This window comes from Ipomoea triloba, chromosome 8, assembly GCF_003576645.1.
Source record: "Ipomoea triloba cultivar NCNSP0323 chromosome 8, ASM357664v1".
Lineage (NCBI taxonomy): Eukaryota > Viridiplantae > Streptophyta > Magnoliopsida > Solanales > Convolvulaceae > Ipomoea > Ipomoea triloba.
In genome coordinates, this window is record NC_044923.1 from 5667186 (window position 1) to 5690997 (window position 23812).

Sequence of the window (23812 nt, forward strand, 5' to 3'; positions counted from 1 at the left end):
TGTTATCCTTTTGTAGGGAGTAACTATCACCATTTATTGTCACAACAGCATTCAAATCTGCAGCTGATCTTCTAGAGAGCATATGTAACAAAATTGACTTGATAATTACAAAATTTTAAACATTTAATTTTTCGTAAGAAGTATCTATTAATCTTCTTAGTTTGAATCAGTTAATTATAAGCAACTTAACTTGATTTATCTCTATTTTCGAAAAAAAAAATATAATTTATCTCTATTGATCCTTTACTGACTAGGGTCACACGTCAAATTTCACCTAAAAACACTTTAGGTAACAATTGCGAACTTTCTGTTAAATCAAAGATATGCTACTATATATCTTGTATATATGAAGAATAGATCAATGTTCCCCTACATTAAAAAAGTAAATAAATAAATAAAATCTATATGCCGATACGAGTATTTATCAACGGCACTTTAATAAGATATTTTGGTGTTAAAGTATAGGATACCTTTCATACTTAAAATATAAGAAAAATATATTGTTCAAGTGGCACATAGAATGCTATGTTACATTATTGGAGGACGAGCTAATGTCAAAATTGGGAAGGTTGCTCGCATGGACAGTTCAGTTGATCACATGAGTGAAGTTTAGAAAGAATTTCACTTCTAAGGTCCCTCCCAAGAATTTCAATTTCACAGGTTATGGAATTAGAATTCCACAGTAAATTATGATTTTGTTCTTATTATTTGAATTACTATTATCATGGGCTTTTTAGTTTTTATTCACTTCTTTACTTTTAATTTCCCGCAATTCTATTCTTGTATATCAAACAATAGAATTTGAATTCTTTATCCACGCAATTGCATTTCCTTTCCCACCTAATATTTTCATTCCAACCAAACATCATGTAAAAATGTAGGAGTAGAATTTGAGAGTATACACAGTAAAACTCATAATATAATGAGTAATACTATCTACTTTCACTTTTTATTATTGGTTGACAATTGACATGACATGTTCTAATTCATTGATTCAAAAAGTGATGCGATATAATTTTTACTTTTTTTTCCTATTGTATAATTTGAATATGTGGCGAGAGTTTTATTTATCTTGAATGCGCTTATCATTTTCCTAATATAATAATAAAATGATTGAAAATGAGAAAACGCAATATTAAGAAATATACTACTTAAACTCCCTAGTTAATTGTATTCACTATTTTTACTCCACTTAAATTGTTAAACTTTTGATGTATAAACATTTTTCTTGATAACCATAATTTATCAATAATTAAAATTAACGTTAAAAAATAAAAGTGAAAAAATAGATATTGAGAACCAATTCAGGTAGTAAAACTCCCATATTAAATAGATTTGGAAAGGTTGATATGATAGCTAGCATTCATATATGTAATGTGCATATCAGGAAGTCAATGTCTCAATGATGTGTTCCTTGCTAGCTGCTAGCTATGAATAGGAACCGACTTTTGAATGAGCATACCTGCCTAGTGATACTCCCATTAAAGCAACCATAAAAGCTTTAGAGAAACCCAATACTGATTTTTGTTAGGCTATCTTCATTAGTGACCTTTTGTTGATTTCTCTGATTTTGTGGTTGAGATGAAAGAGAGAGGTCAGAGTAAAGCGAAGAAAATTATATTATTGTAAATATAAGTTTCCTGTGAGATTCATTGCGCTGATTGCATCTATTGTGCCCAATAAGTATGTGTATGTACGTGTTAACTGGGGGCATAACAATAAAAACAATTTTTTAAAAAGAAATTCGTATTTTTTCCTTTCTTTTCTTACGTGGCTTCTAAAAACTTGTGAAAAGACTAAAACATATGGATTTGCTCTTCGGGTTCTTTTTATGACCTTTTGATGAGGTAGAAGAAAAAGAGAAGAATTTTTTTAAAAAATATTTATTATTTTTTGTAGGAGAAGAAGAATAAAAAGACATAATTGGTGCGTGTTTTGCGCACCAGCACCACTAGTAGCGCTTGATGGGCACGTTAAGGGTGTTTGGCAAGCACCCTCATTTTCAAAGCTTTTAAAGTGGCTTCTCTCAAACAGAAAAATGTTCATTTCTTCCACGTATGTCTTGTCCTCTTCTCCATTACTTCTCTTCACACTTCTCCACCTTCCTCACCTTTTAGGCTTTAATGCATATGGTTCAAAGAATATTTTACTATATGTAGTTGTGATTTAAGCGCAGAAATTAGACCCAAAAAAATGTAATTTGTATGAACAGTTTTAGGATTTCAATATCTATGACATGGATCAACCCCTGTACCAATAATATCAGTTACAATTATATATATATGTCGTAGACAAGCAACTTGTGATCAGATGACAGAGTAGTGGCTCTCCCATATGGGAGGTCATGAGTTCGAGCTCAGTGGAGGCGATACTGAATGTTTGAACAGATACTACAATCTATTAGAGTTGGTTATATTCAAAATATATATATATGTTGTACTAAGGGTGTGTTTGGTTAACAGGTTTAGCTATTATGAATAGTTGGTTTTTAAAACACTGCACTATTATGGGTTTTGATTACCATTTCCAAAACTTATTCCCTAATAAAATAAGAGTTCCATTCCCTTCCTCCTCCCCTTTCCCAACTATTAATAATCATTCTCATTCCACCCTACTACCAAGCATGCAAAATACTTTCACCAAAATCCATTATCATTACCAAGTATTTGATATCCATCCCGATTCTGATTTTTATGTGCGAACCAAATACACCCTAATTGTTATTGACACTAGTGTTTATAATACTTAGTATAATAAAAAAAAAATTATATGTTATATTTGATATTTTCAGTATGGCAGGTTTATGCAGCAAAAGTTTCGTGAAATCATAAAATCATGAAAATTTTATTTGTATTATGCAATTCTTTAGCTCTCATATGAGGATTTGTGTTCTAAGCATTTCAAGTGATGTGGGATCTTTTCGATCATGAAAGTTTAATTTGCTTCATTAAATTGTCCATTTCACTGCTAGGAAAGAATTAAATATGCAGACCCAAAAAACAAGATGATTCATTGGCGTTTTTGTGTTCTTAACTTGATGCATTGATTCTTCCCTAGGGGAACAACTCTTCTCTAAAGTTTGCACCACGAGCCTCATTACCGCGAGGTGTATGGCATGAAGAGCATAACAGTCTTCTGGAGTTGGTGTCACTAGATTCACCACGCAGTAATGGAGCTAGTAACGACATTTAGAAGTTAGTATCATGTCTGGGATCACGCGGTAACTTATGGCTTGATTCTGACTTTGAAGATGTCCAAATTGGACTTTGTAGTCTATAGCAAAGTTGTAGCCTTTTGAGTTTCTATTCCAATACTACTAGAATCACCTCATTTAGACACTCCTAGCCCAAGATATGATCAAAATACCAAACTGTTGTCGAAGTGCCCTTGAAATGACATTGTTTTCCTATATTGCACAAATGCAACCACAAATCCACAATTAGTCCGTATTCCTAACTTTATGCAAATGTATCTATTCTAAGCATATAATAAGCTCAAAAGACTCCAATTATAGCATAAATTGCCTCCCAAACACCCCACAAAGCATAGCATCTTTGGCACTTACCATCAATATTGTTTGGCAATAGAATATCGTGACACACTTGACGCATTGAAAACATGTCGAGACTACAACAGTGATGCAATCAATTTGACAAATCTAGAAATGAAGAAATTTCAAAATAGATAGCTACAGTTGTTGCATTCATTGATCTTGTATGTAAAATACTTATTGTGCAGTCATTAATCAACCTTGACAACCAAAAAAAAAAAAGTTTATGCACAAAGTGATAAACAATTTAACTCCAAGGTTAGTATCAATTCAATAAAAAAAAATTTTTTTTTTAAAAAAACACATACACACACACACTTACACACAAAATCAAGTACTACACTCATTCATATTAATTCTAAAAATATGAACTTGAAAATGAACATGTGCAAAATAGATGTGGAAATTGTTGATGAGAATGGATACGTTGCGGCATCAGTATTTGGACTACTTGCAGAGTTATAATTGTTACTATCAAGTAAACAAATTATGAAAATAGAACAAGAGGTATTACTCATGAACCTTATACAAATATAATACATAATAATATTTTATTCAATACTTTCACATGAAACATGTAGGGGAAAACACTACCACTGCAAAATATCAACAAACACTTGCAAGATCAAGAATTCATTGTACAACTAAGATCTCAATCATATACACAATAAGGCAAATCTACGGTTTCCTACACCATAATCTCATTACATGACATTGTCATCTGTGTTACCACCAGTAACCCAATTGCAAATGACAAGCTACCAACAAAAAAGAAGAGGACAAATAGTGAAAATGAATATAATGACACTGCTACCCAAAAGAGAATTAAGAAGACTTAAATAAATTCAAACCAAAATTAATATTTATTTAGACTATCGGCTTAACAAAGTTACAAACATTTATTTTAGTGACAATTATAATGAATTTCCTATATTATTTTGGATTCGTATACTTACCTATTTAAATAAACAAATTCGACATTCAATTACCTTTGTATGAACTTCTCCTATATAATCTTGCATTAATATACTTTAAAATAATTATTTAAATAAAACATTAGGCATTAGTCCATTCATGTAATGCGCCGAAATAAACATAAATGCCCTTAAAATGTAGACCCAACATACCACAACCAAATTACCCTTTAAATAATAAACGCAATGAAAGACAAGTAGACAACATAGTAACATGGTTGTAGCAATTTTGCTAGTTGAAGTAAAACGTGCAAAACATTTAGATTTAGCCAATTTTGGGATGGGATGGCTACCAGATGGGCTTCAATCTAACCTACTTTGATGAATTTCGTTGGAACAACATAACTGCAATTAAATGTTGTTGACTATTCCAAGAAAAGACTTTTTCTCCTTACGTTGGACTTGCAAAGTATTACTCCCTCTGTCCCATTTTACCTGTCCTATTTACTATTCACTGATCAAATCAACTTTTTGTTCATTGCCTATTTTCTTTAGTAATTTTTTTTTATTTTTAAATTTAATTTTTTGTGTTTAATAGTACTTTTAATGTAGTTTCTAAATATATAAATTTTATATATTAATGCTAAACTTAATATTATGAAAAATTAGATTAAAAATAACTTCAGTCAAGCCTCGTTAAACGAATCAGATAACCAAAATGGGACGGAGGTAGTATCTTTTATTTATTTTTATAGAAAATTACAAGTTAGGTTAAATAATTTTTTAATTATTTTTAATAAAAAATAATACTTTTCGTCCATTAATTTTTTTTAAAAAAAAAGTAATACTTTTTTTACGCTTATTTATATTTATTGTCACTTTTTGTCGTTAATTGTTTGATAAATGATTTTTTCATCCACGAGTTTTGTTTAGATTGAGTTTTTAAAAAAAGTCACTTCGTAACAATTAAGAGAGGGCCAAAGGTCTTGTGATCGAGCGGTATAGCTGTGGCTTTTCAAATGAGAGGTCTCAGGATCGTCCCCTAGTGTGGAGACATTGATTCTTTGACGATACTACATTGTAAATGAATTAATAGTACTAAAAAAAGTTTTTTTAAAAAAAGTTACTTTGATGAATGAATTGAATGTCTAGAGATTTTAGTATTTTACCCAAAGAGTTTATTATTATTATTATATTATTATTATTATTTAAAAAGTATGTAGTGAGTAAAGCATTTGTGATAGGATACAATTCTCCATTTCTCCCAATCTTCGGGATTCTTTGCATGATGCGTGATAGGTTTTGCCACTTTTTAAGGCTTTTCAGTACGACATGTTTGTCGGCATGTTCATCATCCTATCTTTGCACCTTTGCTCGTGCTGCTTTTTACCTAATCTAGGTTGACAAAATCTAGGATTTTATTTAATTCTTTTATTTTATTTATTCATGGCTAGAAAATGAGAAGAAAAAAAGTTCAATTTTGATTCTTCAAATATAATATTATGTGTTAAATTAATTGATTTAAAATCGTTCACTCATTGTGCTCCTACAATTCTTGTAATACCATAAATTTTAGTCCTTTCTGTTTATTTTTTTAAGATTAGTACCATATCTAGTCCTCGAAAAATAGTGATTCAAGTCATCAAGAGAGATGTGATTTAAAGACAAGAGGCTATGAAGCTAATTTGATTTTATTAGACGTTGTTGGAGACTCTTCACGGAAGGTTAGAGTGTAATTTGATATCATTCTTAGGTCTCTTGTACATTCGCACCAAAAAAAATAAAAAATTGAAAGATTGCGATTAAATTTTTATGAAGAGAACGTAACAACTTTTGACAATTTTCTATTTTAAAAAATCAAAAGATTGCAATTGCACAATTTAAAGTCAATAATTACTCCTTCTGTCCCATTTTACCTATCCTGTTTACTATTCATTGATCAAACCAACTCTTTCTTCCTTGCTTATTTTCTTTAGTAATTTTTAATTATTTTTAAATTTGATTTTTTGTGTTTAATAGTACTTTTAATGTAGTTTCTAAATATATAAATTTTATATACTAATACTAAATTTAATATTATGAAAAATTGAATTAAAAATAACTTCAGTCAAGTCTCGTTAACCGAATCAGACAAACAAAATGGGACGGAGGTAGTAATTTTTTTTAAAAAAATAAGATCAGAATAAAACTTTTATAATTTATATGAACAATTCTATCTCATCATCTCCAAAAATAGCGGAAAATGTCCATTCAAAGTTGAAGCACGGACCAAAAATCTTGCAACCCTAGAATGGATAATGTTATGTAATTTAATTTTATAATCAAATTTTATATATTAAATATAACATTTTGATTATGTCATGGTAGGAAATAAGATAGGTACCACACTTTCACACTGTTCCACTAATTTGCAATATAATAACCAATTAATATCTTATCTTTTTCAAATGAATTAATTAAATATATCAGTTGAAGAGGTTGTTTTCAGTTGTATATCATTCAATTTATTTCATATAAAAAATGTATTGACATTTTTTAGATGTGTAAAATCTTGTTTATGTAAATATGAAACCCCTATTTAATTTGTAATCAACCAAATAAATTTGTTTTTTAGGTGTATGCATGTAATAACATTGTTGAGAGAGTTATTCGATGATAGAATTTAATTGAAATTAGATTGGATTAGTTTTTATCTTGGAGGTCGATATTATATATACAAAAAATTTCAAAATTTAAAACATATATTTTTAAATAAAAAATTCCAGCTTGTAGGCTATAGCTATGGCCGCCTAGTAAATAAAGGCATTTTGTATTGATGGAATATCCGCATTGAAAACTTTGTGATAGCTTTTGGACTTGAGTAGGAGCTAACTCTCTTTTTGTCGCTACATTTTGACTGTGCATTAGATTTAATAGATTCTCTCCAAAAGTTGATAAATGCTTCTTTCTTTCTATATATACTTTTTCAAAGTACTTAAACCTAACGAGTTAATATTGACTCCACCGAGACTCAAACCTATGACCTCTCATTTAGGAGAGTCACCTCATGCCGCTTGACCAAAAGTTAATAAATGCTTATACAACAAAATATTGACCTCTCTCCGAGCAAACTATTGTTTTTTTTTTTTTTTTGTCAAAAATGTTGGAGCCAGGAGAGGTAAACGAAATTGAAAATTTAGGGTGATTCACAATTTGTGCCCGATGTGATTTTGCTCTCTCTATATATATATTTTCAGTTCTAACAAAAAACTCAAATTAATAGGAAATTCTAATTTTTTTCTCTCATCCACCTAACTGACCTAAGTCAGAACTTTGATTAAAAAAATGGAAAAAATCTACCAATGGAAATGCTCTTACTCAACGGGGAAAAGAAAACACTATATATTATGTCATCAAGATGCAATAATAACATATTTTTTAATCACTAAAAATCCTTGTTTTAGCATTGTATATAAACTAAATCATGATAATTTCTTTGTGGTGGAGTGGCAGTCGAGTTGATTTTTGAATCTTTATGATTTACTTCAAAATTTAAGATAGTTGGGGCATGATATTATGGGTCTGGATTTCTTAATCTTTATAATTCAGCATTTGACGGGTTCTAACAACGAGTAGTAGTAGGTACAAATGTTAATGGCGAACTATGCTAGGGACACGGGTTCACTTTGTAAGGTAGACCCAGATTTAAAAAGTGCGTCTAGAATATTTTGTGAATATAGATTCAAAAATTGTGTTATACTGTTGAATATAGAGTTCTGTAATTGTGAATATAAAGTTCTTTAATTGTGAATATAGAATTCAAAAATTATGAAAATAGAATTAAAAAATTATGAACATTGAGTTATGTAATTTTGTATATATTGAGATCTAAAATTGTGAATATAAAATTCTAAAATTGTGAATATGGGCCCTGACCCAATTACACAAAGTGCAATCGTTATACCCTGCACCACGGTGCACATAGCAATGTGCATCACGTACGTAAAACGACGTCGTTTCGGTGTTAGTGGACGCGGATGCGAATGACTCCAGGGAATTCATTATCTATAATACACATAATCATTATCTAGAATACACAGAACGTTTGCCTAGAATACACAGAATGTTTGCCCAGAATACACAGAATATTTACACAAAATACACAGCACTCATACTCCTAACATTCGAATGCACAAACGCATCACACCATGTGTTAATAACATGAATACACAAAATATTGACACAAAATACACAGAACTCATCCTCCTAAGCATTCGAATGCACAAACACATCACAATATGTGTTACTAACATGAATACACATAACGGTTGACTAGAATATACAAAACGGTTGCCTAGAATACACAGAATGATTGCCTGGAATACACAGAATATTAACATAAATACAGAGACCGGTCGAAACAGGAAACATGATTTCCAAAAAAAACAGACGATTAGTTTACAATGCTCAAAACGACGGCGTTTAGATACGTGGTGCACATTGCTATGTGCACCATGGTACACGGTATAATTTGCCCACAAAGTGTAAAAGCAAGGTCAACCCTGGGCATGTCTTCCCAAGGCCCCAAAAATTGTGGCCCAATTGTACTATACATACATATATATATATATATATAGCGGCCAGGTCTTAACGTGCAGTCACACAATTAGGTATATAAAAAACGCACCAATTGTGTTAGGAAATGCACAATAATAAAATGTACCAACGCACCACCAAAAAAAAAAATCATACTTCACAACACCTAATGGTGTGTTTCCGAAGACTATGTGGTGCGTTTATACTTACCTAATTGTGCGTTATGTGGTGCATTGATACTTAGTATTAGACGGACAAGGCGGTACAATTGCACAAGTTTTAATTTAATGATTCAATCACACAAAATGTAAAAGTTTTATGTTGTATTTCGCTTCTTCTTTTTTTTTTTTTTTTTTTTAATTTTTCCTATTCTAAATCATGTTTTTCACGCCATAATCAAGAATGAAGTCATTAACATTGGTATTCCTAATCAACTTTATGAAATATTCTTAAATTAGTTATAAGTAGCAGTCCCGTGAAAGAAAACTAAACATCAATCAACAAATAAACAATTGATTATCATATATATGCTTATCTATTAATTAATTAATTAATTGATAATATGCCACTAATCGCTCTCAAAAGATTGTAGGAGAATTTTAAAACATGGCTACATCTATATATGTACGGCTAACATACTCAAAAGTCACAAAGATGAAAGATTCCCTCGTGAAGAAGGGTGTCTGCATGCATGTATTTTAATGCAATTGCTTCGTTATTTTCTATGATGATAATTGATAGCTAATTTAAAAAATTAAAGAGGATAATTAAGATAATAATGCATTATCCAATCATCTTTTGCTGGACAAAAATAAAAGAATAATAAAACTAATGCAATACTATCTTGTTCCTTTCAAAGAAAACATATAAGAATTATTGCAACTTCTATTCATCTAAGCATACATATCATTTCATATCGACAAAATATTTTTTAATCATGTGATCTCTTTACGTGTTTTTCAATAATCGGTTAAATATATACAAATTAAATAATAAGTAGATGATTTCGAAAAGGGTTATGAATTTACCAAAAAAAAGTATTTTTTATTTATATTAATATGTATAATATCTTTTTGGTATATTATGCAATTTTTTAATAATAAATAATTATATGAATTGAAGATTTCAAGGGAAGCATAAGAGTGGCGTACATTAAATATCATAGAAAACAATAGACAATGGATTGAAAGTAACAAATAACAAAACCAATAGACAATTGGTTGAAAGTAACAAATAACAAAACCATGATGACTTTTAGTATTTATAATTTGGAAAATTCTTCGGTGTTACTATTTTGCATATCGCTTACCAAAATGGAAAAAACGATGGTATGTATGTCATATCAAGCAATTGAAAAGAAAAAGGAAAATGATGCAATTTTTTTTTTCAAATTTGTATCCCAATTTCATTTTTAGACATGGTAACACCAAAAACAACAAAATTGAAGTATGTCTTTCCTTACTATTGTTTATCCAAAAAAAAAATAAAAATTCTCCAACTAATAAGTTTAAACTCCAAACTTAAGGCGGACACATTAATTTATTATGGCTCCAGTCTTGGAGACTAGTGGAGGAGGTAAATAATGAGATGAGTCTCAACTGTCTTATAAACTCTTAAACATTTATACACTAATGCACACAACAAAATCAAATTCATACCTCCATTTCGTTTGTTCTTGGTAGGATTCGAACCTTACACAACGCAGACAATAACTACTAGCAAATTAAAGCAAAATTTAAAAATTTATTTTGAGTGGATTGATCAGTTAAAGTATTTTATTTGACTTCTCCAACTAATAAATACATATATGTGTTGGGGTGCATGGCTATTGGCTAACCCTAAAAAGTGTTTATTTGGGTTTATGTGAAGTTGGAAGCAACCATAGTAAAATTCTAGTTGGTTGAGGAAAGAAATTAATAACATGGTAGGGCCATCAATAATGCAGGGAAAAAGTTGGTCGTTGGACTTTTCTCAACGGCGCACTCACTATAATAATCACAACACGACAAAGGGTACCTTTTTTCATGTAATTTAAATATATTCCCCCAATTTTATTTGTCATTGTCACAGTTTGTGTAGTTGTGATGTCTCACCTTTTTTTTTTTTTCTGAGAATTTTATAACATTGTATATAATAATATAGTAAATTTAATACACGTAAAATATTTTTACGTTACTTTTTTTAGTACACTCTAATTTATTTACAATAGATCTGAATGCAATGAGACTCAAACATATTATTATTGAAGCAAGGCTTTAGGTTACCGGTCAAATCGACTGAAACCCTACGGGACACATTATTATTATTATTATTATTATTATTATTATTAAGAATTGACTAGACATGCATGAATATTGAAAAATCTCATAACTTTTTTAAAAAGTTGAAATTTTTGTTTTGATCGATGGATGGAATACGCGGGTGGTTTCGCCGGTTTGGCCTACTTTTTAGGTGGGATACAAAAATAGGACGGAAATAATTGGGATACAAATATGGGCAATACTACACTGTAGGATGCATGTTTTCCTTTTTGAACATGCATCTTCAGAATGCATTGTTATCTTTTATAATATTTGTTTCAAATTAAAATACTGTACATTGTACTTAGATAATACGAAAAGAATACCGTATGTAAATACAAAATAATAAATACGTAATTATGTATTTATTTTTTGAAATATTAAGATAAAAATACATTTATCCATGGTCGGTAGAATATTACATTCACGACAACATGTACGGTGAACTTAACTTGTTAAATGAATCATAAATATGAACACAACAATTTATCACTTTTTTTTTTGCAAGCATATTATTATTCTATTTATTTCTTAATTGTTTACGTAATAAGTAGAAAAAATTGTAGTAAACATGTAATTATTAAACATTTAGTTCTCATTATTATTATACACTAATTACACATTATTGTTAATTATATTTAATTTTCCTCATAATTATGTAATAATTAGTACATTCTAATTAACTAACAATCATTTAATGAGGACAATACTATTTTTTTCTCCTTATACATATATATACCATCTTTTTTTCTTTTTTTTTTTTCATTTAAACTACAATACTGTACACATACACGTATCCTACACTCATTTTCTACCTTTTAACTATTTTTTTTAAAGAAAGGCTAACATGCATTCGCAGAATGCATTTGTTTTTAAGCAAACATGCATTCCATGAAAGTACTTTGCCCATCTTTGTTACCTTTTCAAAACCGGCCTATTTTTGTATCCCACCTAAAAAGCAGGCCCTACCGTGTTTATGACTCTGTATTATTTTGGGTGTATCCATGTTATCACCGTTGAACACAGTGACTAATTTCATTCCTGAATTGTAAGCAAGTCTTTGGGTAGAACAGACGACCTTGAACTCCCTTCATGAGTTGCAGGCAACACTTTGGGTGGAATAGCTGGCCTTGAAATTTAAGATTGTTTCATACCCAATGTCAAGGATTGAACCATTGACCTTTAGTTAAGGATGAATGAGTTTCTTGCCACACAATCATACCCTCAGGTTATTTGGTGGTGTGTATTGAATAAACTCCGCTCTTACCTCTTGTGTAATATCCTGCATATTACTAAAAATAATTAATAAAAATAACACTAAAACAATCTTTTGCAGTGTGATTCTATTTAAAGCTGGCAATTTTCTTCATATGGGTGGAAGGTGAGGGGGCTACAGGAATCTGTGGTCCTTGTTTATTATTATTATTATTATTATTATTATTATTAAATGCTTCCCAACTGCCTCACCTTCCATCTTTTCCAGTTTCTCCAATCCCGGTTTGAATTTCAATCCCAGTTTAAGCCAATCCTGTCATGACTGCTGCCGAGATTGACGTACACCTTTTTCTCCTTTTCAACTTTCATGCCCACACAAGTACAATTTAATACTCCGTATTTGAGGATTATTTTCTACGTTAGTATTGATGTGCTAAAGGCCTTGTGGTCAAGCGGCATGAAGTAATTCTCTCAATTGGGAGGTCATGGGTTCAAGCCTCAGTGGGGGCAATGTTGACTTTGTTGGGCTTCAGTAGGTTGAGAAAGTATATGGACAGATACTACATGTAACAGGGTCAATCGTATTCAAAAAAAAAAAAACCTGTTATGTTTTCGTGTCTTAACAGGTCAACCCGTTAAACCTATTAAGAACCCGTTTACCCAAACCTGTTAAGAACCATTGTCATTTTTGTCTTTACAAAATATATCATGAACATGGTTAAGAATGAATTTACTACATTAGGACAAGATCATACACTAATTATTGAAGTTCATCAATATTAAATTTGAATGTTTATTGTGTTCAATTTTATTCTAAAAACTAGTATGGACTTCTTTAATTATGATTTTTGGATGTTATTTTATAATTTTATGAATGTTATAAATTGAATAATTTTTTAGTTTTTTTCTTTTTATAATTTTATGAATGTTATAAATTGAATATTTTTTTAGTTTGTTTGATGAATTGGATTGTATGTTTTATTTCTTTTTTTATATAACTTAACTTTAAATTTTAGTTTTTAATATATCAATAGATTTAGGGGGTTTAAACGGGTTTCGTGCAATATCGTGTCGACACGATCTGAAACTCGTTAACAAAACGTGTCTATCTTGTCAACCCGTTAACAATTCGTGTTCATGTTCATGTTACAATTTTGAACCCGTTAACCTTAACGTGTCGTGTTCGTGTTTAGCCTTATCGTGTTTGTGTCGTTATTGTGTTGACCCGTTAACGAACCCGTATACACGAATTGCCAGGTCTAGGTTATATCCCTTATTATGTCTGTTTTTTCTGTTATTCTTTTTATATATTATGTTATAAGAGTTGTACTACATAATTTATTGGACAAAAATATCTTCACCAAGTATAGGTTCTGTTATATTTTCTCATTATTATTACCATATACATGCATATAATATATATTTTCTTATATTATTCAATGGTAATAATGTGTGTAAGCATGCTATTATAAGAAGGGCTAAGGTCAAATAAGCGATTCAACTTTTATGAAAAGTAGATTTCAGACACCGACTCTTAAAAGCACCAAATAAGTCATTGAACTTGAAAAAATAATGCAATTATACCCTTTTTACCTCCTATAGCAGGTTAACAATAGGCTATAGCTAATGCAATCCCACAGGTATTTAGGTCTTCAATTATGGATTTTTTCAGTCTTCAGTTATGAGTTTTTTTCAAAAAATAAAACATAAAAAATATAGTGGTTCTACCTACTTTGTATAAAAAAAAATATTGAAATATCTTTGTATTTAATGGCATTTCAATGATTTTATTCATGGAGGATTAAAAATGATCATGCCACAATAATACTATGAACAAATGAGAATGTTCTAATAAAATATAACTAAAAGTGGGCTGTTACCTATAAATCTATGACAAAAATGGAATTAACTCTAGTTGGTATATATGTAGATAATCTTTAGGAATATATTTTTTTTAACTGAAAAATTTTCCCCGGGGTGTTTGAAAAATTCTGGTTAGGAAACATTTTCAAATAATATGATTACGACTTCACCATTTATGTGTTTTACATGATATTAGCATTCGCTATCCATAATAATAGTGCCCTTTAATTATTTATTATAGTAGTTTTTCTACGTCCAATTCGCAAAAAAAAAAAAAAGAAAAAAAAAAGAAAAAAAAGGTAAAATATTGCAAATAGATCATTCCATTTGGTAAATGTGCACAGCATGCTTTTGATGTATTTCTTTATAGTTGAGTACTAATTTGATGTCAGGATACTATACTCGGTCCTTCAAACTTATTGTATCGGTTTATAACTACTTTCTCAATCTACTGAAGCACAAATAGTCAACAGTCGCCTCCCCTAAGGCGAGAACCCACTACCTTTCATGTGAGAGTGTAAATCGGATGCCATTAGACCATAAGGTCTTTGGTTTGGTAGATTTGTAAATAGAGAAAATGACATTTGTCGTCGTTAATTATAGACATTTTTGTTCATTAATTATACGGTTGTCACTTTTCATCCCTCACTGTTTATTTTTTACTCTTTTAAATCCTCAATTGTCTCCAAAGTGACTTTTTTTTACCAAATCATAATAGAACAAAGATATAAGAAAAAGTTACTTCACAAACAAATAAGGGTTGAAAAGTGGCAACATGCATAATTGAGAGACAACAAGTGTTATTTTTCTATAATTTAGAGACAAAAAATGTAACTTTTTCTATACAAATAATAGTAAAATATATTTGTTTTAATATGGTATTATTATCTAGGTAAGTTACTAAGTATTATTAAGTTAATTAATATTCAACCCAACAAAATTTTTAACAACGTATAGGTAATTTTGTCTGAAAACAACGTAATTAAAAGTACAATATCCTTAACACAATATATCACTCCATCAGTACAAATTACAAACATAAATAATGAACATATTGTTTCAACCCAAATAAATAAATAACTAAATAATAGAGAGAGAGATCTATAGCTACAGCTAGCTAGATAACACTTAAGTCTATTCCAAAGGAGTAAATCAAAATTATAGAAATATGAACAAAAAGTTCATTCATGTACATCAGCTGTGATGGCCATTTTTCACCTACTCCTTAAAATAGAACCAGTGTCCTTTTCAAGAACCCACCATGAAACTTCTATTGTTATTTACCTAAAATAACTATTTAGGGTGAGTTTGGAAACCTGAAAAAATTTTCGGGTTCTCAGTGTTTGATTAGAGAAGAAAAATAAAAGTCAATGAAAAATAAGGATGTGATCAATGAAAAATAGATGTGATTTTCCAGAAAATGACTTCTCCTTTTTTGGGGAAGCCATTTTCTGTTTGCCCCAGTGGAGTAGCCAATCAATCCTGCCGCCACCTCCACCCACCCTCACTATCAGTCCACCACCCACCACCACCACTGTATATTTTAAATATTTAAAATTATAAATAATTATGCTCATTTTCCAAAAAAATGAACCAACACACATCAAAATAGTTTTCTAGAATGCAACTAAACACGGGAAATGAAAATGATTTCTGGAAAATGATTCATTTTCTATAAAACATTTTTCAGAAGTCAGTTTTTTGCTTTCCAAACGCACTCTTAATTACAACAACAATAATAATTTTCTTCTCTACAAAAGGCGAAATTCTCTCATCCTTAAAGCCTCACACTCCGACCCATCACTCGACTGGTTCATTTGATGGGAGGACCAATGTCTGGTTCACAAGAACCACCAAATTTAGGTGCAATTCTTGCATTGCGACTGTCGATTCTTAGCTCCTTACCCATAATGGTAACTCAACCACCCATTATATAGGATGACCAATGTTTGGTGCCCACAAAAAACCCACCACATTAAATTTAATTCTCACAGTACGGCAATCAGAACAGGGACTCGATTATCCTATATATGTCCTTGTCCACAATCCATCATTAAGAAACCAACTAAATTGCCTGTGTGGGCATTGGGCAACAATGATAATATTCTTAATTCATCCTAATTAAGATTAAATGTTAATTAAGAAGCTAGGTGGTGTCTGATTAGGCAGATTGTAGGCTTCCTCTTGTGCCTATATAACCCACTCCATATGAGAAACAACCCACACCAAAAGTAGCCTCCTCCACTGCACCCATCCACCATCTCCCTCTTCTCCAAGTTTGATACAATAATTAAGAATATAATGGTGATGCAGAAGGGATTATCTATGAATGCAAGAATTGTTGGGAGTGGGAAGCAAACAATAGTTGTGGCACATGGGTATGGGGCAGACCAGACTGTGTGGGAGAAAGTTGTGCCAAAACTGGGGGAGAGATACCAGCTTCTCCTGTTTGATTGGTGCTTCTCTGGTGCCATAAAAGACAGGAGTCTGTTTGATGGTGTGAAATACTCTTGCTATGAAGCTTTTGCTGATGACATGATTGGGCTTCTTGAAGAGCTCAACTTGAAATCTTGTGTGTTTCTTGGGCATTCCATGTCTGGAATGATTGGCTGCATAGCTTCTGTTAAAAGACCTGACCTCTTCACCAAACTCATCCTTGTTGCCTCCTCTCCCAGGTAATTAATTATTTATTTTCTTCGATTTTAATTGGTTTTATCTTATTGGCGATCTGTTTTTTAAGTTTGGATTAGTGTTTTTAGATTTTTTTTTTATTTTCTTTTTGTTTAGATTGGTGTTTTGGATGTCGGTCACTATAAGGTCATACATAATCAAACATGTAATCATTTCAATTCTACCTCCTTACCAAACATGCTTAATACTTTCACCAAAACTTATTATCATTACTAAGTATTTTATTCTCATTTTGATTCCTTTATGCAAACGAAACACACCTCAGTGGTTTTGGATACCCGATTTTGGGTTGTGAACGATATAGATCAGATTAATAGACTTTGTCTTCTAGTTCAAATGAATTAATGGGGTGTTTGGTTGGTATGAATTGTAATTCAATTACGACGAAATTTAGCAAAGGTGAAAAATACTGTGTTTGGTTGGAGCCCAGAGGGAATTGTAATTCTCTAAATTCAATGAATTGTAATTCATATCTCTCTCATATGAATTGCAATTCACAGTGGAAAGGAAAGGAAAAAGAGAAAAAAAAAATCAATTTTTTTCTTAATTATTACACAAAGACATTTTAATTTTTATATCAATATGAAATTTAAATTCTTACTTTATTCTATTGAATTACAATTCTTTTCTCCTTTAATTTCCTTCTCCCAACCAAATACCCTGCTGCTTCAAAGAAGTCGTGAAAGTAACTTCAGTTGTGCACACCTAACACTAATAAATCACTAAAATATGTAATTATTTAAATCGTAGCTAAATCAGTAGGTGTTTTGCTGTTTTCTTATAGTGTAATAGTTTCAATATGAGTTGTTATAATTATAGACAAATTATAATCTTAAATTACTTTTTTACGTAAATATTTATAGAAAAGTAAAATAGCGTCCCATCATTCATTTTTCTTTGACGAACGTTGGTTAAACCAAAACCAGAAAGAAAACAATATTCTCCAAAATTCTTTATTTTTTTCTTAATGTAGCTCTCATATATAACTTCTGGGTTTTATGAACAAACAAAAAAAAAAGGCTGGGTTTTCAAAAAAAAAAAACAAAAAACAAAGGCTGTATTATTTTTTTCCTTTTAATATTTTATTATTTAATTTAAAAGGTCCATATTGAATATATGAATATTTTGTTTGTCTCATATCAAAGCCACAAAAAAAGATAAGGTTTGGTCGTTTGGTAAAGATAAAGGCACATGAATGTATGGTCGTCTTGTCTCCCATGAAAAAAGAGAAATTTTGTTTTGACACCCAATTTTTTTTAAAATAATAATGATATGTTTGGATTAGATCACGAGGTGTCCTGAACAGATCTTAACTATATGAGGCACATTTAAACTCATACTATACTCATTATTTCCTTCGCACTGAATTGGCTCAATTAAAGGACAAAGTGCTGGTCAAATTAATTTTTCTATACAAGAGAGAGTTCGAACTCTCTCCTCTGTTAGGAGACACATTTAAACTTGTATCATACTCAGATTATTCCCTGTCCGCACTGGACTGGCCCAATTAAGGGAGTGAAGTTCTGACCAAATTAATTTTTCTATAGAAAAGTACGTTAAAACTCTCAATCTCTCTTAAGTGACGAGAGTGTACGGCCACTATCATGCCAATCAAGCTGGTTATAATAATTATTATTATTTTACTGCAGGTTCATAAACCTTGAAGACTACGAAGGGGGTTTCGATAAATCCTACATTGATGAAATGTTCGCCGACATGGAAACAAACTACGAGCAATGGTGCTCGGCGTTTGCGGCGATGGTAGTCGACCCGTCGGACCCGCCGTCGGTGGAGAAGTTCGAGAAATGCCTGAAGAGAATGGGGGTAGAGATCGGGCTGCCGTTAGCCAAAACCGTGTTCTTGAGCGACCACCGGAGCGTTCTCGACAAGGTTGTTGCTCCGGTGACCTTAGTCCACACGAATCACGACCTCGTCGTTCCGTCGTCGGTCGTCGCCTTCATGCACGGCCATATCAAAGAATCGACGGTTGAGATCGTCAACACCGACGGCCATTTCCCGCAGCTCACGGCGCATGAAGAATTTCTTGAGGTTGTTTTCGCAGCCTTGGGTTGAAAAGAAATTTGTGTGACACACAAAAAATCAAAGGATATGATGTAGTTTTGTTTGTTGTTATTATATATTTCTCTCTTTTGGGTAGTGGAAATGAAGTGAAGTGATGGTATGTATTTGTGGTTGTTATAGTCTAGCAAATTAAAGTAGTATTTTGTCTTGGTTATAGTTAATTGGTTGGTTGTATGTATTGTCTATCTTGGTTGTAAATTTGTTGTAGTATTTGTCTATCTTGACCAGGTCCTAAGTGTAGAAGTCTCAGTTAAAGAGTAAAATGCTGGCCAAATTGGTTTTTTCCACCTTCTTAAGAGATGACGTCAACAAAGTTGGTTGTAGTGTTTGTGATTTGATAAACCTTATACATTATTATGTTCCACGAGTCTATGGCTCTGTTTAGTAAAATGGTTATTAGCTGATTGGCTTAGAAGGTATAACTAATTGATAGCATTATCTGATTTAGAAAGGTGTTTGATAAATTTGGTAGCATTATCTGATTTAGAAAGGTGTTTGATAAATTTGGTATAATTTCTTTTTTCAAAAAGTTAATTGTTATTTTGAGCAGCTGTTTTGAATTTTAGCATTTTAGAGTTACAAAAAAGTTGATTAACCAAACACTTATATTGACTTTTTAACCAAGTCAAACAGCTAATAATAATTAAATAAATCAAAATTAACTGATAGGCTAACTATTTTATCAAATAGGACTTATAAATTTCTAGAGCCAATAAGATTCACAAAAACAAACTTGTGTTTTAAGTCATTTGGTGGGACATCAAATGTAGTGTGAAGACCAAAGAGGGAAAAATGAATGGTTACCTGGGCCTGTCATTCAATTCGTGTGGTTGTTGGTTGATAGCTTTCTCAATGTATGTATATGATTGATTGTAATATTGTACGTGTTTGGTACTTTAACTATTTGCCACTTGAAATGATTGAGGGTATATTAAACCAGAAACTTATTATGTTGATTCTTATTCTCTACTCGTAATTTTTACTCTTACTTTTAAATTCGATAACTTATCATTGTTTATCATATAGAAGTAATAACATGCTTCGTAGAAATTGAGAGTATATGTAATGAAAATGACAACAATTGTTTAATTTGACTTATTTTATTAATGACATTGATATTAGTTAATTGCAATTATTTTTAACAAAAGTCTAATTTGCCTCTAAAACTTGTTGATTTTTTGTGGTGTTTATGTTTATTTCATTTTTTTTAATTGAAATTTGCATTTTAATGTTGAGTTATTATTATAAATAAGAACAATTTGCTATAATATTGAAAAAAGTAATACTTTTATATCAAAGTTATAAAAGTATTACATTTTCCTTCAAAAGTATTATACTTTTCTATATAAATAATAAATATTTTATTCATGATTTAGTATTGTATTTACTAGTATATAAGTATTAAAATAATGTACATTATGTGTTTAGAATAATGAAACTTCTCGGGTAAGATAATATAATGTACTTGATAGCGTTAATGTAAACGGGGTCTACGATTACACTACGGATATGTGTGTTACGTGAGGTAAAGGGTGTCGCTCAGCCGGTCAATCGGTTGCTCTACCGGTTAAAGGGTGTCGCTCAGCCGGTCAATCGGTTGCTCTACCGGTTAACGGGTGTCGCTCAGCCGGTCAATCGGTTGCTCTACCGGTTAACAATTGAGCGGTGAGAAGCTATGTCGCTCTACGGGTGACGAACAGTAACAATGGAGAGAGCTAGAGAGATCCTCCCCTGTCGCAAGTGTCTCTCCCTCTATTTATACTAAGCAGGTCACGTGAGTACTCAACAGATGACATGCGGATGGTCTGACGTGTCATGTCGGCATTGGTCACATCAAACAGTCGCTCTGCAGGATCTCCGTGACGTTTAGGTGCTCGAGGTGGCAGATCAATTACTCACAAAATGCCATCACTTGTCGCCTCGAGCATTGCAAACGATTAGAAACTTCGGGGAGCTCGAATGATTCCTGTAGGTCGGAATCCCCTAGCTCCCTAGTAGGCTGCCCGTAGGGCGGCAATAAGTCGCCCGTAGGGCGGCAGTGAGTCAACCGTAGGGTGGCAGCGGGTCGCCCGTAGGGCGGTAATAGGCCGACTAAGTGGTTGCTGACGAAGCGTAGAGTGATCGATGCGGATCGGCCAAGTGGTTGTTGGCGCGTAGAGTGGTCGATGCGGATCGGCCAAGTGGTTGTTGACGCGTAGAGTGGTCGATGCGGACCGACCGAGCGGTTGTTGACGAAGTGTAGAGTGGTCGATGCGGACCGACCGAGCGGTTGTTGACGAAGTGTAGAGTGGTCGATGCGGATCGGCCAAGTGGTTGTCAAGTAGGGTAGCAAAGTGCACGGTCCGCCTAGTCCAATTGCGTATTTACCCATCACGAGTCCCCCACTTCTTGAATCCGCAAGAATTATCGGGTTCGAGAAGTGAAATTGTTTTCTCGCCATTTTCTTCGGTCGATATTTTCTCATGTCGGTCTACAATCTCCTTCTCCATGCAACATGCCATCATCTTTGGGTTTCTATATGCTAGAGCAATCCCATATTTCCTCAAGCCCATTACTTCACCCAAGGCCCATCTTTTTTCAAGGCCCATTCTTCTCCCTATAAATACCCCTTCTCCCTTCTCATTTTTCCTTAACCATTTTCTCACTCTTCAATATTCTCCCTTCAACAAGGTAACCCTCTTCTTCCTTTTTTTTTTTTTTTTTTTTTTTTTTTTTTTTTTTTTTTTTTTGCCCAGATCGGGCAGAACATGGCCAAAAGGCCAACTGGCCACCTTGGCCAGTTGACCGGTCAACTGGCCAAGGTGGCCAGTCGACCGACTGGGCAATCGGTCGACACCGTCGACTGGCCAATTGGTCGGTCGACATTGTCGACCGACCAATTGGTCGGTCAACAATTTTGACCTTTTTTTTTTTTTAACTTGGTTCCCAAAGATAAAATACATACTACTTGTTGATGTTGATGGTGCACTGTCGTTGTTGATTTGTTCGCATCCTTTACTTGTGTAGCATGTCGCAAGATGATAGCCAAAATTTTCCTGCCCATGATTATGATGATTTGAATGAGGATGAATTTTGTGTGTCCGAGGGTGGGTCACCGAACCATTTTGACGATGCTCAACAAGTGAGGGCTCGTCCTGTTGCCCCCATACAATCTGTCCCTTCACAAATTCTATTGAAGAAAAGAAAAATCCAAACGAACGACTCCACTTTGAGCAAGGTGAAAGAAACCCCGATGAGCAAAAGTATCATGCCAAGTGGTGATTATATCGAGTTGGATCCCAAAGGAGCTTTTGGTACTTCGGTTGAAATATCTTCCAAAGAGGAGGAGCAACTTGCAGATTTAATCGGAGAAGGGATCCGTTACGAGGTTGACCGACGCCTAACTAACATCGTTTCTTGTCATTACAAGAAATGGATAGGTGTCCATCTGGATTCGCTGAAGGCTGGTATGCGCATCCCACTTGATCCTTTCCTTGTTGATTTTGTGAATTATTACGGCATAGTTCCAAGCCAAGTGGCGCCAAATGGTCATCGTATACTTGCGTGCTTCCCTCAAATTTGTGCACGTCATCAAATTCCTTGCACGGTCGATCTGTTCAACTTCCTTCATCTTGTGAAGACTATGGGGAAGAATTGCCACCCCAGCTTCGTGATCATTCAATGTCGCGGGTTGTTTGGAAAAGTTTTCGGTCTACCTGATAACAACCGTAAGTGGAGGGGGAAGTTTCTTCGAGTGTTTTTGAAAGACGGGGTGCCTTTCGAAAATGAGTGGTCTCGTCGAATGCGCAAATGCGTGCCACCGCCTGAGACTCTAGAGATCAAGGATGCAGTCGAGAAGATTTCATCAGAGTGCTATTCTTGGGATACTTATCACTCTCCAGAGGCACTGGCTGCAGCTCATCTACCCCCTCCGGTGTATGGGATTCAACGTCAGGTTGTCCCAGATGGTGAGTTGGACGCGTGACATTATGCAATCTGCTTTGCTATTGTCTTTGATTTCTCACTTGTTTCGCTACTTATCTTGCAGGTCATCTAGCAATGGACCTTGATCCTGACCTTGAGGAATTTGTAGGTGCTGGGGGGAAGTCGTCATTCGGTATTGATCAGTCTAAATCATCGAAGATTACTCTGAAAAGGAAGTCTGCACCATCTGACCACCACGAGACCGACCAGTTACCTATTGGACCCCCTCCGTCTGGTTCTTCTGTCGCTCCAGTTCCTTCTAAGTCATTGGGCAAGCGTCCTTTAGGTGAGGTTGAGGTTGAAACTAAGGTTCCTGGTAGTACACTCGCAACCAATCGTGAGATGGCTCGACTCGCAGAAGAGGGACCCCCACACGTACGTGCACTTGTTCGTGGGACGGCTGATCTACCAAAAATGTTCAACCTACTGTCCGAGCTAGGTCCCCCACCTGCGAGTGTCGTCAGTGATACCAATGAAGAGGTCGCCACAAAGATGGCCCAACACTTATCCTACGTACGTATTTCTCCTCTGACTGTCAATCGTTCTGCCTCTCTACATCCTCTTTTTTTTTTTATTTGTGCGTGATCGTGTGGCAGGTTGCAAACACAAGCACCGAGCTATTCATGCGGTGTCAACTATATGCTATGAAGCGGGAAGAA

The 23812-nt window shown here is 33.1% G+C and overlaps 1 protein-coding gene across 1 annotated transcript; it reads left to right on the forward strand.

Annotated features, from left to right (window-relative positions):
- Window positions 1–16626: 16626 nt before the first annotated feature.
- LOC116026786 (strigolactone esterase D14-like) lies at window positions 16627–19560 on the forward strand. Its single transcript, XM_031268176.1, has 2 exons — window positions 16627–17092; window positions 18758–19560. The coding sequence occupies exons 1-2, from the start codon at window positions 16719–16721 to the stop codon at window positions 19179–19181; spliced, it is 798 nt and encodes a 265-aa protein (XP_031124036.1). The 5' UTR covers window positions 16627–16718; the 3' UTR covers window positions 19182–19560.
- The last annotated feature ends 4252 nt before the right edge of the window (window positions 19561–23812 follow it).